This window comes from Ovis aries, chromosome 8 (genome assembly GCF_016772045.2).
Source record: "Ovis aries strain OAR_USU_Benz2616 breed Rambouillet chromosome 8, ARS-UI_Ramb_v3.0, whole genome shotgun sequence".
Classification (NCBI taxonomy): Eukaryota; Metazoa; Chordata; class Mammalia; order Artiodactyla; family Bovidae; genus Ovis; species Ovis aries.
The window spans coordinates 77444688-77464422 of NC_056061.1; the positions used below are offsets into that span (position 1 = coordinate 77444688).

Genomic DNA, 19735 nt, shown 5'->3' on the forward strand with positions numbered 1-19735 from the left:
AGCAGGGTGACAATATACAGCCTTGACATACTCCTTTTGGAACTAGTCTGTTGTTCCATGTCCAGTTCTAACTGTTGCTTCCTGACCTGCATACAGATTTCTCAAGAGGCTAGGCAGCTGTATTTTAACTTCCAATGAATTTAAAGTTGATGCAAATATATCAAAATTTTCAAAATGAGCGGAAACAACCTAATTTTAGAGAATCAGGACTGTAAAAATTTATACGGGATCAACTTCATATTACGGTTTTCAGACTTTCCTAGAGCTACTCAGGAATATATGACAGGTTTTACGAAGATGATCATTGCTTCACACTAAATCATATTATGATGACAATTGGGATGAATGAGAATTATACAAGAGTTAATGCTGCTGCTGCTAAGTCGCTTCAGTCGTGTCCGACTCTGTGCGACCCCATATATGGCAGCCCACCAGGCTCCCCCGTCCCTGGGATTCTCCAGGCAAGAACACTGGAGTGGGTTCCCATTTCCTTCTCCAATGCACGAAAGTGAAAAGTGAAAGTGAAGTCACTCAGTCGTGTCCGACTCTTTGCGACCCCATGGACTGCAGCCCACCAGGCTCTTCCGTCCATGGGATTTTCCAGGCAAGAGTACTGGAGTGGGGTACCATTGCCTTCTCTGAGTTAATGCTAGAGGTGATCAAAGATGGGGGAAACCAGATTCTTAACAGTTTAGTGCTGTTATAAGTGGTATGGTACTGTTGTTCCTAATTCCAGTGCCTTCCTAATGCTCAGAGAATCCAGTCTAAGTAGTAAAACTTGCAAAGAGTCTTGAAATTTTAACTAACTTATGTTTCCCGAGATGTCTCATGTAATTCTTTCTCAAAGCCCACTTACCCACTTTCTGGATAGTGATATCCAGAATACCCACAGTGTTGTCATAACTCCTCTCTTTGTTGATGTTGCTTTCTGTCTAACTCTTTCTCCAATTGGTACAATTATTTTCAAGTCATCACTTCATCATGAAGAAAAACAGTTATCCTTGTACTCCTTACAACATAGTGCTTAACATTCTGTTGTAATTAAATGTTTACAGTTAGGTTTCCCCTAATTGGTTTTAAATAGGGCCCATCCATATAGAAAATTTTTTTTTCTCATACTTACACACCACTTTATATTAAAAAAATTAAATATAGATTATATTTTAGAGGTATTTATGAAAACAAGTATTCCCTTTTCAAAATCAATATGCAAAATAGAGCCAAAGACATTAGAATTTTAGTATGTAACTGAAAATTATAAAAAATAGGTATTGGATAAAATTAATTGCTTTGGAACAGACTATGGATTTCTGAAGAGTTCCCCCCCACCCCCAACTTACTGTATAAATATAATTTTTAAACATTGGAAGGCAGTCTTTTTTTTTTCCAGTCTATTTCTTTATCCAACACAAATTAAACCCAAAGTGTTGTAGCTGAGAGTTTGAAATCATCCTCTACATGTCAGTAGGAGATGAGGAAAGGACAGAAAAGGAGTCTCATGTCCCCAAAGCAGTTTGGAGGTGGGGGAAAGGCGGGTACTTAGCAACTGAGCTGAGGAAATGACGAGAAGGAAATTGTTTTGTGTCTCAGGAACTGTGTGGAATTCCAAGATAAGAAAAACAGTTGCTAATTTGAGTATAAAAGCAGGAAACATGAAACACTTATTTCCTTTCATGCAAACACAAGTATATGAGAGGTTGTGTGAAAATTGTTCGTCTCCTGCCGAACTACAAAGACACAGACTCAAAGTTCTTCTTCTGGACACACTGGCTTTTCTTCTCTCTTCTCTTCTTTGTGGATATTATGGCTAATAACACAACAAGTTTAGGGAGCCCATGGCCAGAAAACTTTTGGGGTAAGATTTTCTTTAGCTGTTTTTAATTTAAAATTAGAATGTGGAGAAATGCACTGCCTAGAGGTGATTAAAACCTTGGAAATCCCTGAGCCATTTTGCTTACTCTAAATTGACGACCTAATGTTTTCATAGATTTAGTACAAAAAAAAGTGTTCATGTAAAATGTCTGTAAGGTGGGCTGTGAAATCATTGAAGTAGAATCTGGGCAACAAGATTTTGGCTGGTGTTACAAAATTATAAAAAAAATAATAAGAAATGATAATTAGAAAATAAGAATAAAAATGAAAAAAATGAAAGTCATTGCTGTTTAGAAAATACTAATGTGGATTTTGTTGGAAAATTGTTTTGTCTTATGGTTATGCAGATTATGTATCTTATTTAATGAAACTAAGAATTTCTACAGAGATTAATTTTAACTTACATTGTCAGTGTTATCCTCTTTAATTTCCAAAGTGAATCTAAATAATAAATATACTGAAGGAATGTGATGACATGATCAAGTAAAAAAATCATATTATGAAATTAGAGGGAAAAACTGTAACAGAACAAGTTAAGTGGAAATAACATCACAAATAACATTATAAAGAAAGCTTATCACAGGGAAAAAGGGAACAATACAAAGGTAGTTTTTGGCTGGGTTCAGACACAACTTCTGGTCAATCAGCAGCAACAGAATGGAGCTGAGCAAAAATCCATGTCTTCCAAGGCTGAAGACTCAGGGAAGAAGGGCTGAGACATAAAATTGATGCAGGTGCTTGGGTTTAGGGAAATTTAAAAAATAAAGGGAGAAGTTGGGTTAAATCCAGGAAAAAAAAATTTTTAAGGAGATAATGGAGTTCATGAAGCAATCACTTCCCCAAGGGAACTATTTAACACTTTCCGCTGTGATTCCAAGGTATGTTTGGGGAGCTCTCAGGTGAGAAAAAAAAAAAAAAAAAAGAAAGATGGGCAGGGGTGCCGCCTGCCCCTAACCACCTACCTGGTCTTCCACCATCACAGAAATTTTCATGGAGGAAATGAATTCTCTTTTGACCATCAACATTTATGTTCATTTCATGTCTGAAAATAAGAGATATTAGTATATATCCTATTGTAATTCTTAAAGAATTAAGAAAAAGAACGTAAATTATACTTGCATATTGTAAAGAATAGCTTTTGGTAATGTTATTCTACTTACACCAAAAGACAAGTCTGAATTGTGAGAGTGTTAATTATATGGGTTTCTTACAATACAGTTTGCTGTCCTCCTTCACAGAGTACGTGAATGTGCTAAACAGATGCTAAAAAATAGTGAGAATGTGTTTACATTAAATTCATCATTGCAAAAATGATGTATAAATTATTGAAAAGTAATTCTTACTGCAAAATTACCAAATCAACTTTTTTTTCAGACCAAAGTAAAATTTTCAAGACTATGTAAAGATTTAAGGGAAAAAATAATTATCCACTAATTAAAACATGGAGCATAGTCATAAAATAACCCCAGTTAAAAATGGAATATTTAGTGGCAATTTACCAATCCTACAATCATACTTTTTTAGTATAGAAATCTATGCTTAAGAAAGAATTCAAACTTATTATTCCAAAGATAGTTCTGAGTGTTTCTTTATCTTACTTTGTGAATACAATGGAAAATAGATGGAAATAATGAAAACCAGGAAGGGGAGTGTTACATTGATAAGCATTAACAAAGCCAAACAGATATGTTATGCAGATATAATATTATAATGTTTGATGATGTGGGGAAAATATGTAGAAGATCCCATTATTTCTTCTGGGGTGAAAAAAAAAATTGAGTGTAAAATGCAAAAATGTGGATCTATGAAAAAGTTTTCGAAAATATAAATGTTGACCTTTAAAATTTTTATCTCCTTTTTATGTCTAAATTGATATCTATCATGTCCACTGTCTCCACAAAAAATGTTATTTGAAAATACTGCAAAGTGCAGTGCAATGCATTGTCTATTGCTTCCAAAATCAATTGTCTGCTTGTTGGCATTTTGAATTCAGAAGATAGGGAAAGAACAGTTTAGAAAAGCAAAACTCGTACATCAAACCATACAAATTTCCCAGATTATGCTAAGGCTGCATAAAGAATTGCTTTCCAAATGTAATTTCCCTGGTTTACTTAAAAGAATATTGAAAAATTAGATAAAGATACCAGGTTATTGCCAATAATGATAGTGTACATTTTACTGATAATCACCCAGTAAAATTTACTAAATGTTGTACAAACAGGACAGTAATTAATGCAAAGGCGATTGATAAAATTGGCCTGACTTCACAGCTGAAGACTCACATTTCTCACTTTTCCTGTCTTTCATGCATTTCCCTTCCCTATAAAAAATCCCAGTGAAGGCAACAGGAAACATAACCTGTTAAAGTTTGCTGCACTCTGCTTTAATGAAATGTAGACAAGTGTCATTAAACTTGGTTAGTCTTTTCATATTTAGAGTCCTAAATAAGACCATTTGGTAATACTTCTTGCCTTACCATGTGTGGTTTTGGCTAGTATTGTGAAAAATTAGAGAATTTATGGGTTTAGGAATTTGCCTTTATTCACCTGATTTAATCCTCATCAAATCTATAATGTCTGTCCTAAAGAAGATTACACTTTTGCAAACATATGTATGCAACATATGTCTATATTGCTATGGAATTGCTAGATAATATTCAGTAAAATGGCAATGAATGTTATGAGTTAGAAAAATGAAAGTGTTAGTCCCTAAGTTGTGACGCCATGGACTATAGTCTGCTGGACTCCTCTTTCCATGGCAAGAATAGTCGAGTGGGTAGCCATTCCCTTCTCCAGGGGATCTTCCAGACCCAGGGATTGAATCCAGGTCTCCTGCATTGCAGGCAGATTCTTCACTGTCTGAAACACCTGATCCCTTAATACTTTTTAGAAAAAAAAGTGAGGCTTTACCTGTTTGTATAAATCGGACAAGGTTCAAATAGGGAGACCATTCTAGGAAGAACATTGTAGTCATTCATATTTCTTATATTATCTTATTAAATCATTCTTTCATCTGTTTATCTATCCAGTTCATTAGTTTACTCAGAAGCATTGACTGACCACTCTTTATATATTAGGCAATGTGCCTAGTATTTGTGAGATAAATATGGCATGGTTGGAGAATTTCAGGAAAATCAGGAAACAATGTTATTAACAAATATACAGAACTTAAAAATATACAAGCCGAGTTTGCAGAGAACTGAATGACTTGAGAGAGATTTGTGTAGTTTTGGCTGTTAGTGTAAAAGTTTACTGGGAGGAGTGAATGGCCACCCACTCCAGTATTATAGTATACTGTAAAAGTTTGCCTGGAGAATTCCATGTACAGAGACCTGATTAACCTTGGCCTTCCCTAGTGGCTCAGAAGTAAAGACTCTTCCTGTAATGCAGGAGATCTGATTTAACCAAATTATTTTTAATTTAGTTACTTCAAGCTTCCCCACTCCCCTCTTAACTTTCCTCTACAGCTGGAAAGGGGATGAGACACGACTGGGAACCCTACACTATCAAGGGTGTTGGAACGAGCGGGCTATTGGTTCTTGGTCAAGTTCTGCTCTCTGTTGCCTCTACTGATGTGTGTTTCTCATCTGCTTTAGGGGCATTGCCCTTTTTTCTTGCCTTTACTGCTGAAGATTATTACCATAAAATCTGATGATCTGTGTGACATTTGCTAATGGCATGATTTTTCCTTTCTAGTCTATTGGCTCTTTTCCATCTGTCTCAGCTGGCACAGAACAATATTGAATGATCTTTCGTAACCTTGGACCTGAGGGCATTTGGGCTGTATATAAGACCCTTAGATCTGAATATACTAATGTTAATACTTCCTCATCCCTACTCTGCTTTTCAGGGATCCAGAGTTTCTCAAAGGGGCTTATCATCTTTCCCATCTGGATCCCAAGAAGTTGGAAATGGATATCAATTTCTCTGGGATTCCCTAAACAAATCTGTAGCTCTTTCACAGGCAGAAATGGAGTAATGGCCCCTTATCCAGGACCCTCACTGGTCACATGGATGCATAGCCCTTTTTCGGTCCCCAAAACTTAACCTCTTCACACTGCTTCTGAAAATTTACTTGTTACAGATTGAATATTTAAGTCCCCTCCCCCATTCAGTGTTGAATCCTTAACCCCCTAATGCAATGTTATTTGGAGATAGGGCCTTTGAGGCTTCACTGGGATCAAATTAGAAGGTGGGTCCCCCATGATGGGGTTAATGACCTTATAAGAGGAGAAAGAAATAAGTGTTCTTTCTCCATCTGTGTGCTAGCACTGAGATGAGGGTGTGGGCTCTCACTAGAACCTGGTCATGCTGGCACCTGGATGCTGGGCATCCTGGTTCCCAGAACTGTGAGAAATAAATGTTGTTGAAGCCACCCAGTCTGTGGTATTTAAACAGCAGCCCAAGTTAACCTGGGCATGACTCATGGACCACAGTTCATTTTTCCAGCACTGTTCATTATATTAAAAGCTATGTTCTTGAGTCTTTCAGGCGCTCAGTATTTTGAAATTGCAACAAATAAACAAACAAAACAAAAAACTCAAAACACTCTTGTGTCTTTCACAATGTCTACTGTTTGGAGTAAAACAATTTGTTTTCAAGACTATCTTCTATTCTAAGCATTTAATAATCCTGTTAGTAATTCTGACCATCAGTTTTTTTCTTTTTTTTTTCTGCGCATCTTTGATAACAGCTCTAATCCTCTCCAAGATAATTGAAGAGACGGAGGATTGTTAATTGATTTCTTGGGCAATCAAGTGCTGTCAAGGGCAGCAAACCTCGGTTGATAGCTGAAAACTTTATTTCATAACCTGAGAAAAATATGTCGCTTAAGGATCTACCCCAGAAGATGAAAGAAGGTTGTTTCTAGAGAGGTTGAGGAGGGAGAAAGCTTATGGGCTAGGAATGCTCCCCAACAATGTTCTTTATATTCCCTCTTCCCAAATAGTAAACAATTACTGTGTTTCAAATGTGTATTTTTAATTTCTATTTTAAAAACTCTTGGACATCTATGCAACATTTCATATTAACAGCCTAATAACTACTTGCTTTATATCAGTTACCTAGGAAGTTTGATTGACAAGTATTTACAAATGCTTGTCTTTAAAACTGCTGTATCTCAGTTCCACAGACAGAAGTTTCATGATTCATCTCGCACTGAACTCCATGCTCAGAGATTGGCTCAGTAGGATGAGGCAGAGCCTAGAAGAATGTAATTTTTTAATAGGTTCCTGACTTTAGAACTTCTGCATTTATGTTAATGATAGAAATTTGCTTATAGTAGTCTTTTCTTACAATAGCCTTGTCAGATTCTGGTATCAATGTTAGGCAGATTTCCTAAAACAGGTTAGGAAGTGAAAAAAACTCTATTATTTGGAAAAAATTGTGTAAGAGTGGCATTGTTTATTGTTTAAATGTTTGAAAGAATTCACCAGTGTAATTATCTGTAGTATTTTTAATAAGAAGGTTTTAAGTGAAAAGTCAATGTGTTTAACAATATTGGATAATTCAGATTTCCTACTGATCATTTGATTACTTTAGGGCAGTTTGTGTCTTGTAGGAATTTGCCCATTTGAATTAAATTTCTAAATGTGTTGCCTTAAAGTTGTTCATAACCTTCTCTCATATACTTTTCTAAAATTTATTATGAAAGAAATATACAGAAAAAATGGAAGAATTTTGCAGTGAATATCCATATACTTACTCCTAGATTATGCTATTAACATTTTTATAATATTCATTTTATCAACCAATCTTAGTTTATATTTCCAAGAAAATTGAAGATATCAGTATGCTCCCCCCCAATTAATTTAGCATTTATAGTATTAACAAGAATTTAATATTTTTAGTTTTTTTCTTTGAAAGTCAAACATACATCAATAAAATGTGTAAATGATCAAAAAATGAAGTGCACAGATCACAACTGAATATTTGCTGAATTTTGATAAAGACTTGCACACCCGAGTAACCCAAAGCCCAGTAAAGATATAGAACATTATCTCCAATCTGAAAAGTCCCCTAATGATAATGACACTTCTTAGTCAACCCCGTTTACATCATCCCCAGAGGAAATCACTACTATGTATTTATTGAAAAAATATCCATGTATAAGTGGACCTGTGCAGTTCAAACCTGTGTTGTTCAAGGGTTAACTGTATTCCTATCTTTGTGAGGTCTACTTTATTCCTTATTCGCTATTACTCTTAGGGAGTAGCTCTCTGGAAACCCAACTTAGAGTCTAGAATATTTCCCAAAGTCTACCTTCCTTGGTATCACCTGTGTTCCAGACCTACAGAGATTTCACAGAATTCTACTCAGACTTTTTGCCTCTCTTTACAGATTATTGTGATAAGGCATTTCCTTTTCTCTTAAAATTTTCTCCCTCAAGTTAGCAGTTTGGGTAGGTCTCTAATGACTACAAGTTAAGTCACTTCAGCCAAGTCACTTTGTGACCCTATGGACTGTAGCCTGCTAGGCTCCTCTGCCCATGAGATTCTCCAGGCAAGAATACTGGAGTGGGTTGCCAAGCCCTCCTCCAGGGGATCTTCCCAACCCAGGAATTGAACTTGCGTCTCTTATGTCTCCTGCATTGGCAGGTGGGTTCTTTACCGCTAGTGCCATCTGGGAAGCCCCCTAAAGACTACGCCGAGATTTTAAAATATGTATTTTTGATCTGTATTTTATCATTGGTCCCAGCAGTTTGATACAGTTGGTTTATCACACACAGAAAGTGATGGTCTACCTGTTCCTTCTGAACATAGTTTAACTTACCTTCTACTCTAACAGTACTGTTGAATAATTATATTCATAGTATGACTACACTCGCTACTGTACTGAGAACTGAGCAAGGAGAGAAGCAGGAACCAGCGAGAAGGCTATATAGCAATAGTCCAAGTCACAGATGGTGGTGACTTGGATCAGGAAGGTAGCAGAGTAGATAATGAGAAGTTGAATTCTGGATACGTTCTGATAATAGACCCAATGGGATTTTCTGGGAGATGAGATACACATAAGAAATGCTTGCTCTTTGTTTAAATTATTGTAATTAAGTTTTCTGAACCTTCAATATAATTATTCCTAAAAACAATTTTTGCCGAAATCTTATTGTCTGAACCGTCCTGCTATATTCTCTAGGATACCAAGATAAGCACAGTCTCCTTCAGTAATAGCTAAGCTTAATGATTCTTAAGATTGCAAAGGATTTTGTGAATTGATCAATGTTCTACTGTCAAAGATAAAATCACTGTTCAGATATTAGAACAATTCAACTCAAGGCCACTAGGTGGTGACGTTTACTAAATTTTGATAGTAGTGGCCAGAATGTTAGGTACAGATTAGATTTATCGAAAACCAGATTTAATATTAGAATCTTAGAATTAAAAGGCACTATAGTGACCATTATTATTAGACTAGGAAGAGTCAAATGACACAGGAAAGCTATACATCCATTAGTAATAATGGATGTCGTTTTTTGAGGACCAATGTGCCAGCCCCTTAGTAGATATATAGACATAAGTTATAAAATAGGATAACACTTAAGTTATATGCTATGCCTTACTGATGTTAGAGTTTGTTTCTTTTTTTCCTTTAAAGGGAGATCTGTCATTTTTAAAGCAATCATTTGATCTTTTTAGTTGCATTATAATTGTTACTTGAAGTAAAATTGTTTCCCCTTGGTTTTACATTTTAAAAGTTTCTAATTTTTTCTTGAAATGAAGTTTATGCTAATTTTGGCTATAGATTAATCTTTTAGAACACATTGTCTGAAGAGGCTGTGGTAGAATGGCTCAGAGGGCATATGCACTGAGATGATGTTAAGGAACTCTTGGAAACTTTCAATGCTTTTATGGAATTTTAAGATTTTAGCTTCATTGAGTTGAAATAAAGTAAGTATGTCTCTTTATCTCATCTATTATGCATGCTTATATACTGAGATATTCAGAATCTTCCATCAGACTCGAGTGGTTACACAGGTTTATACACAAAAGCAAGAGCATGCTTGGTCAAAAGTCTGCTTGGGTTTTCTGTAATATCTTATGGAAGCACTCAAATGAACTTTTTGGCCAACCCAATATTTTGTAGACTTTAATATTTATTTTCTCACTTTATGTCATACCTGAGTGAATGCAACAGTGCCCTGACTAGTGTTGGTTGTCAATATTCAATTATTAAAATAAATATTTAATTTATGTGCAGTGGTTTGCTCAGACAGTAAAGAATCCGCCTGCAATGTGGGAGACCTGGGTTTGATCCCTGGGTTGGGAAGATCCCCTGGAGGAGGAGATGGCAACTCACTCCAGTATTCTTGCCTGGAGAAGGCCATGGACAGAGGAGTCTGGTGGGCTATAGTCTATGGGATCACAGTCAGACACGGCCGAGTGACTAACAGACACACACACACCCATAGCATAAATCTTCTTGTTCATTTGCTAAGTCACGTCTGACTCTTTGCGACCCCGTGAACTGCAGCACACCAGATTTCCCTGTCTTCACCATCTCCCAGAATTTGCTCAAACTCATGTCCATTCAGTCAGTGATGCCATCCAACCACCTCATCCTCTGTCACTTCCTCCTCCTGGCCTCAATCTTTCCCAGCATCAGGGTCTTTTCCAGTGAGTTGGCCGTTCATGTCAGGTGGCCAAAGTATTTACTGGAGCTGCAGCTTCAGCATCAGTCCTTCCAATGAATATTCAGGGTTGATTTCCTTTAGGACTGAGTGGTTTGATCTCCTTGCTGTCCAAGGGACTCTCAAGAGTCTTCTTCAGCACCACAATTCGAAAGCACGACTCTGTTTCAATATAAAAAAAAAACAAAACTCAGAGTTTGAGCTGAGGCAAGAGTTTTAGTTGATACATTATATCTCTGCTTCTATATCTGAAGTTGTTGATATTTAAAATTCTCCGGTGGAGGTTGTTGATTCAGAAATGTAATTGCAAAATATATAACACTGCTTTACCACATTTCTTCCAAGTATTTCTATCTGTATCTGGCTACCAAATCTGGTATTAAATCAATACAATTCTATGCATTTCAAATTTTTTATTTCAGATTAATATTTCCTTACAACACACCAAAGATAAAGAGCTTTTCCCTAATTGGGGTTGTTTGACAATTAAGGGATGTAATACACTTAAAATAGTGTCCAAGACCCTACATTAAATTAATCAATTTACAAATGCATATTACTGTTTACCAAAATAATGAAATAAAAATAGGGTTGCATTTGTAAACTGTGTTCATTCCAACATCAAAATTTTCTTAATCTTAGTTTTAATGAAAACTTTCTAACTTAGAATAATAGAAGTTCAAATTTAGAAGGAGCTTACAGTTTACTAACTCTCAACTTAATGCATTATTTTTTTACTCAAAGACACAATAACATTAAAATGGATCATAGAATATCTCTCATTCATCCATTCTAAATAGAAAGACAGAATTTCTGAGTGACTTTATTCGTATTCTTTGATTAAAGTGCTTATCATGGTAATCCACTTACGGATCCTCTGGAGCATAAACTACTTAATGCATAAACTCTTCCAGAGACAACCGACCACTTAATAATGCCCAATAAATTATTCAGATTGTGTGCAATACACCTCACAAGAACAAAGATTGCTAAACCTCACTGAAATATACTAAAGTTAGGTATTTTTCGTAACAAAAGAACCGAATTTAGTAAAATTTCTGCATTCACACACTTATTTGCAAGAAGTCAAAGGACTGGGTTTTATGAAGTATTTGAGTAGTTTATGATTTTTACTTAGTTCTCTTACAAGAACAATGAAAACATTTTTCAATGAAATCCAGAATTTAGATAGCAATTATAAACAACACAAAACTTCAAGGAAAGATGTAATGGTTATAATACAAATTAAAATTTTATCTAGTAAATCTATTCTCTGATAAACTACTGTTGCACAAAATGGCAAAGGCAAGTAAATATAAAGTAATCAGATGATAGAATTTCTAAAACATTAAAATTTGATCTGATTATCAAATTACTACTATAAAATAACATTATTATTCAGGTTTTAGGAGCAAGAGCTTCTAAGCCTCAGTTTATCACCATTTTTCTCCTCAATGTCTTATCTCTAGGACATTAGATGGTGTGATACTATGGAATAATTTTTATATTCTTTTCACTTTGAGACTCCCATGATCAGATTTTTTCCTATTCTTACTACAGCTTCCCAGTTAAGCCATTGTTATTTCATGTTCGAATCATTGTTTCCCTCACCTCCCTGCTTCTCTGTTTTCAGTCTACCACAGATATCAACACCAGCTGCATCTTTATCCTTCCTATGGGTAACTGTTCAAGCCTCTTTGCCCACAGGGAAGGGGTTGAACTTCTTAGAAAAGTACTCAGGGCTTTCCATCATCTGACTCCCAGCCTACTGTGGGTAAAGTGGCCAATGACCCACTCACTGTCCCATCTAAAGGGCATTTTCTTACTTTAAGTCTTCTAGAATGTTAACTCCACTACAGATTATTTTCTTCCCTGCTCTTTCTGTACTTAGCAGTACTGGGTATCTAGTGGTTGCTTTATATGCTAACAAATGAATTGATTAAATTTCTCTGGGTCTCCTGGTTGCTAATCACTTCTCCCTAAAAGTCTCTTCTCACTTTGATTCAGTGCTAGTAACCTTTCTTGTCTCTGTGGGCCATCCTAATTAGCCCTTCTGTGTTTCCCTGGTGTTGACCTCTGCCACCGTTAAATTCTGGTTTTCCTGGAAGTTTGTTGTCAACTCCCTTCTATAAACACATTTGTTTCTTTTAGTAGAAGTGCGTTCCTTGGATAGTTGAACTCTCTTGCAGCATGAAGAGCCCGAATTTTGCATCCTTTTAAACTCCATATTTATTTAACCCTGAATTCCCTAATATACACTCCAGGACACGCAAACTCAACATCTTCCTAATATCAGTTCCAGCCCCAGTTCTACAGTCTCACATTACTTCCCTATTTGGACAAACGATACTAGTCAGCACCTATCCACCCTCACTTGCCCACACCAGAACCTGAGAGTCATTCTAGGTTCATCCTTTCCTCAGGGTAGCAAAATGTGGTGCTTTTACTGGCTGACTGTGTGTGCATGTGTGTGTGTCTGTGTGTTTGGTTGGTTGCTTTTTGCTGGTTGACTTTAATTTTTAGAGAATGGAGTTGGGAGGAATTGCATGTCCTTTGTTTTAAATTTTCTTTTGTTTTGAAGGATCCTCCAGTTTCCCCTCAGTCTTGCCTCTTCCCTCCTTCATTGTGTGGTTTCCAAAAAGCACCTGTCTTTTCTTTCTTTTTTTAAACAACTATATTGAGATATATTCATAGACCATATAGTTCCCCCACTTAAAGCATACAATTAAATGGTTTTGTTATAGGAGTTGTGTGACCACCACCAGCATCAGATTTAAGAACATTTTGTCCTTCAAAAAAGGGCTTCCCTGATGGAGAAGGGCTAGGCCCCCCCCCCCCTCCAGTATTCTTAGGCTTCCTTTGTGGCTCAGTTGGTAAAGAATCTGCTTACAATGCGGAGACCTGGGTTCAATCCCTGGGTTGGGAAGATCCCTTGGAGAAGCGAAGAAGCAAAAGGCTACCCACTCCAGAATTCTGGCCTGGAGAATTCCATGGACTATACAGTCCATGAGGTTGCAAAGAGTTGGACACGACTGAACGACTTTCACCTTCACTTCTGTCCTTCAAAAAGAAACCCTGTCCCAACTTAGAGGTCCCTCCCATTCCCTTCCACCTCACCCCCTTGCCCTAGACCATCACCAATCTACTTTCTTTCTATGTAGTTTGTGTCTTCTGGACATTTCCTGTGGGTAGAATCATAAAATGTGTGATCCTTTTGTGAATGGACTCTGCCTCTTCTCACTCCCATATTCACTTGTAAGTCCCTTTCCTGGTCAGCATGCTCATGGACCAAAATACCTTTTCATTTTATTTTTATAGTATTTCCAGAATTGCTGTTCTTCTCCATGACAACATGGTGGAAGTATGGGAGATAAATTATTGATTTTTATTTTCCATCATTTATTTTTTAGATAAATTGAAGTTTGGATATTTGTTGTCTTCTAATTATGCTGAAAGCATAGTTTTGTATATTTTTATTTGGTCATCTTGTTGTCCTCTATTGTTTTTCAGAAGAAACTTTGGAAAATCCTGATTTACATGGTCTCTTTGTGTTGGCAGCCCAGATTTTCTATAATTCCCTTTTTGAGTTCTGAATATTTGGGGGCACTGATAGTTACAAGTTAATTTGGAATTTTACTGTATTATCGATAAGGCTAATTTTAGGTTCTGACGGTGCTTATTGCTTTTTCCAGATAAAGCCTAACTCTATAAAACTCCAGTCTCAAGAGATTTCACTTTAAGGCCATGACTCAATATTAGATGAGAGACAATTTTGAAGAACAATCCTGAGTCTAGAAGATCTGCTATAAATCATCTTGTATTTCAGAAGTCATCTTCCTGTTATACAGAATTCATTGCCTAGATTTGACATGAAGAGTTGTTTTAGAGATTTTGATACAAGCATTTGTGATAACTGTAAACATTGGATATAACAAATATGGTCTTTCCACAGGAGAAAAACATGACAATATAAGATAGAAGGATGCTAAAATAGATCCAAAAATGAAGGAACATGAATATCCTTTTTATTTATTAATACCGGCTTGTTTTGTTATTTCTATATTATAGATTTGGTGCATACTGTCATAGACTATATTAACAGACTGGAGAGAACTTTTGTTATCATAAAATCTAACTCCTTCATTTGAAGAAAGTAATAAAATAAGTGAGTTTAAATAAATTTTTATAAAAATCACACAGAATGTTTGGAACCCTGAATCAATTAGCTTTTGCTGTGTAACAATCCACCCCATTTACTTAGCTCACAATTCTGCAGCAGGACAACTTGGGCTGGAGTCAGCTTGATGGATTTTCTGTTGGTCTTTTTTCATGAACCATACTCAGTTGCTAGGTTGACTGTATTTAAAATTCAGCACATACTGAGTTTTCCAAATAGAAAATTCTAAAATTATATCCAGGTATCAGGGGGAAATATACTGAAATGTTTGGGATTTGAGTGAGAACAACAGATTTTAGGATAGTGTGAAAATCAATATGGGTGTGTGTGTCTGTGTGTGGTGGATGATAAGGGTGGAGGGGTCTTCTAATATTCAGCATGTCTTTCCAGTTAATGCAGGACTCTGCTACCCAGTGTTATTCAAGAATATATTTTTAGTTCACAAAAAGAAGCAATAAGGTATTTGGGAAAGGCATTTTTCCCTCCTTACAACAGGAAATCTGGACAAGTTCTGTGAACTGGAGGATACTGGTGTATAGCAGAGATTCTATGGAGGTTCAGGGGATAGGAATTTCATGATCACAAGGGCATGATAATAGCGTGAACCAGCTTGGGGACCAAGAAAGAGTTCAGCAGTCTGCAAAGCTCATGTCATCAATGAGTGAAAGATAAAGGTGACAGTCCAGGAGTTCTGGAAATAATACATAAATCAGTCAGCCCCCCAGATGGTTCTAGCCCAGCACTTCCTGTCTCAGAATGAGAACGGATGTGAGGCATCATGCAGCCTGCAGGGTGGGAGACACTGGTGGGGGATTTGAAAGCGGACAGAGGAAAAGGCAAAGTCAATGTGACTGTGAAATTCTTTATCGATTTTTGGCACATTGGTTACTACTGTAATTAAAAAGGAAGTAATCTTTGGATTATATTCGCAACTATAAAAATTTATGAGCTCAATAAAGAAGAACCTTTTTTCAAAATATGAGACTTTTTAATTATCAATTTCTTAAAGATAAGAAAATAGTGCAAGCAATGTGGAATGTTGCAGCTAAAAAGATGTCATTTCACATCCTTTATTGTTTTTCTTTGATAAATGAAGCCTAACAGCTTCATTTATTTATACCCACCCAACATCAAATCCAAAACCTAAGTTAATCAAATATTCCATAGTCCTCATTTGCATTTTGCCTGTATATTTAGTTGAACACCTATCTGTAAATCATATTACCTATTTGTTTTCTTGGTTTCAGAGGATGTGATAATGTCCTTCACAGTATCCGTGGCAACGGTACTTGTAATCGGAGGATTTATTTGGGCTTTATCTGTCTGTTTGTCTCGAAGAAGGGCCAGCGCCCCCATCTCGCAGTGGAGTTCAAGCCGGCGATCCAGATCTTCGTATACCCACGGCCTCAACAGAAATGGATTTTACCGCCACAGTGGCTGTGAACGTCGAAGCAACCTCAGCCTGGCAAGCCTCACTTTCCAGCGACAAGCTTCCCTGGAACAAGCCAATTCCTTTCCAAGAAAATCAAGCTTCAGAGGCTCAACTTTCCACCCCTTTCTGCAATGCCCACCACTTCCTGTGGAAACTGAGAGTCAGCTGGTGACTTTCCCTTCATCCACTACCTCCTCCACCATCAACACTTCCCACAGCCTGGGCCGTCCAGATTTCCACTGGTCCAATAACAATCTTCGGATTGGCATTTCACCACCACCCCCACCTGCCTATGAGTCCATCATAAAGGCTTTCTCGGACTCCTGAGTAGGGTGCTTCTGTTTTCGTTTCTTTCTTTTCTTGTTTTTTATTGAAGGGAAATTACAAATAGGCAAAACAGAATTTTGAGGACATGGCCCAAATGCCTAGTGAGTTTCCAAGCTGAAATATGCACACACAAGTTGGACATCACAATGTAAAACAGATTTCCTTTTTTTTTTTTTTGTCTCACACACAAAAATAATATTTTTCCAAATAGTTATATATTTATGTATTTTTTATTCAACGTGGGAATTTTTAAAGATAGCGATTCTTACCAAAGAATCAACTGGATACAGTATATATGTCTTTTAGACTAAAACAAAAACTTTGGATTTTTGTGGTTTACAATTTTTACTCAATGTCCAATGTGACTATAAAGGGGAAAAATTACTGCGTAACTTTAAAAAATTCCTGTCTTAAGGGATTTTAGTTTAACTTTCTTAAGAAAGACAAGTGAATCATTTGACAATCTTGGATTTTTAGTGATTTTATGGACATAAAATGATGGAACATAGGAGATTCTATAGTTTCTTGATTTTACTCATTTGTGGCAAGTGAGGAAATCAAGCAAAGAAAGCTGAACTCAGTGAGTGTTACAGAATAGTGCAATTCTGACACTTATTTTTCCCCCAACTCCTTTTGTTCTTTTCCCAAGAATAGTTATCCTCTTTACTGAGGCAAAATCCTCAGATTTACTCACTTGATGATTTGACCTTTCTTTACTGTTTTTGTTATATTGTTATAAAAACAATAGCAAATCCAATTCATTTGCTCTAAAAACAAACTCTAATACCGAGTTTACATTTTTCTTAAGGGATAAACTTTATTCCTTACATTTAAATCTAGCAATGGGGAAAGCTTGTTACCTAAGGATTTTCTGTAACTTCAAAGACAAATAAAGGAGGGCTAGTAGAGAGAAAGCACCTCTCTACTATCCAAATTAGATGTTACAGCCGTGAAGAATTTTCCTTCCTGGATGGGCCCATCAGTCATCATCTTTTATTTACTTCTCTATGGATTTCAACCTCAGCTTCTGTGAAGAGTCTTTGTACAAAGATGAAACTATGCCAGCTGGTCCTTGGTGCAGACAGTTATTTAAGGAGTCCATCTCCACAAGAAGCCACCCTTTTAAAGGAAGAGAGCTTCAGTGGCCAGAGATGACTGGCTGGTCTTTTTCATTTAAGGACATGAGTTCCCAGAATTATTACTCAGAAGACCTGGGGTTTGTTTCTGATATAGTGAATATTTAGCTTATGTTGCTGTTTCTTCTCTGAACACTGGGATTTTCCGTGAAGAAAAATGTCCTCTCATGATAATTTCTGCAATGCAGCAGTCCCAGCTAATGGTGTCTGAATACGATTCAATACTGTAATAGATATTTACTCAATAAAAGATTCTGCATAGCATTTTCTTTATTTTTTTTAGCTTACATTTTCCACTGTTCCTCAAGAACAGTTATGCTTAATGATGTCTATAGTAAATGTCTATAAATAGATGCTTTCTAATGCAATATACCTGAAAGGAGGAAGGAGGAGAGAAGGAAGGGACAGAGGAAGAAAGGGAGGAAAGAGAAAAAAAGCTCAAAAGATAGCAAATTTGTTGTAAGTTTTTTTAAATAAAAACTTAGTTATAGCCACATAAAATTTTAAGAGATCTTTGCTTGTTGCTGTTCAGTCGCTAAGTCGTGTCCAAGTCTGTGGGACCCCATGGACTACAGCACACCAGGCCTCCCTGTCCCTCACTACCTCCTGGAGTTTCCTGGAAATCATGTCCATTGAGTCAGTGATGCCATTCAACTCTATCTTTGCTTGTATGCCATCTTTAATGTCTAATATGCGAGGCAAGCAAAGTATATGGTTTTTGTGTAGAATTTACGTTGAGAGTAAAAACTGCTTCATCTCTCTTAGATAAGGAAAATGAGAGCAGAAATCCTCTCTATTTAACCATCTGAAAGAATTATTACCTCTTCCCTCACCAAGTTATGAAATGATCAAAATGAGTATGTTGTAAATGTGCAATGTATAAAACATGAAATTAAAACAAAAACTGGAGGCCTTCTCTTAATGTAATTATTTTATTTGAAATATTTAGTTGATTATGAAATAAAATTAAACTGATGTCAATTTTGATTCAGAGTTTATTTATTGAATAGCTTGTGACTGTTTCCTATTTATATGGTATTTTAACTTAATCAAGATCATTCTCTAAAAAATGGGAAAAAATCATTCTTTATAAACTATTCTAGAGACACAAACCTTGTTTTATCTAATAATGTATAATAGAAAAAGGGTATGATCACAAAGAAAAAACCCAAATTTTTAATGAATTAATATAGATGAAAAATAAGTTATTTGTTAAAAACATGAATTTAGATTCTTATCTCACTTAGAGAAACAATTCCAGAATTGTTTAATTAATTTTTTTAGAGAATAAACCTTTTGAGATATAATTTACTTTACATGTTATATTAGTTTTAAGTGTACAACATACGGATTTGATATATGAATGTACTGCAAAACGATCACCATAGTCCACTCTAATTAACACTGCAGCCACATTTAGTTACTTGTGATGAGAACTTTGAGGATCTACCCTCAGTTCAGTTCAGTTCAGTCGCTCAGTAGTGTCTGACTCTTTGCGACCCTATGGACAGCCGCACACCAGGCCTCCCTGTCCATCACCAACTCCCGGAGCTTACTCAAACTCATGTCCATCGTGTCAGTAATGTCATCCAACCGTCTCATCCTCTGTCGTCCCCTTCTCCTCTCGCCTTCTATCTTTCCCAGCATCAGGGTCTTTTCCAATGAGTCGGTTCCTTGCACCAGGTGGCCAAAGTATTGGAGTTTCAGCTTCAGCATCAGTCCTTCCAATGAATATTCAGGACTGATTTCCTTTAGGATTGACTGGTTGGATATATCCATCTTTACAATGTATATGATCTATTTTTAGCAACTTTCAAATATACAATACAGTACAATTAACTATAGTCACAATGTGGTACATTACATCTCCAGGGTTTGTTTATTTCACAACTAGATGTTTATGCCTTTTTTGACAAGTTTCACCCTTTTGATCTCCACTCCCCACCCCCCCCCCACCTTGTCTGGCAGTCTGTTCTCTGATATCAGTAGACAGTCTTATTGGTTCATTTGGAATTTTGTCTAATGTATATATTGCCTAGTTTTGAAACAACTAGAAATAAACTTTCTGAAATTAAGAAAAAGAACCCTAGTAATGCATGAAAATCACAAGAAAAAGAAACAACTGCAGAGCTACAGAAGTGTCTAATTTTAGTGCAAATAGTATCT

The 19735-nt window shown here is 36.3% G+C and overlaps 1 protein-coding gene across 1 annotated transcript; it reads left to right on the top strand.

The window, feature by feature from the left end:
- The first annotated feature begins 1666 nt into the window (after positions 1–1666).
- Positions 1667–18550, top strand: MYCT1 (MYC target 1). The gene is made up of 2 exons (XM_004011415.5): positions 1667–1855; positions 15922–18550. The coding sequence occupies exons 1-2, from the start codon at positions 1690–1692 to the stop codon at positions 16431–16433; spliced, it is 678 nt and encodes a 225-aa protein (XP_004011464.4). The 5' UTR covers positions 1667–1689; the 3' UTR covers positions 16434–18550.
- Positions 18551–19735: the final 1185 nt, after the last annotated feature.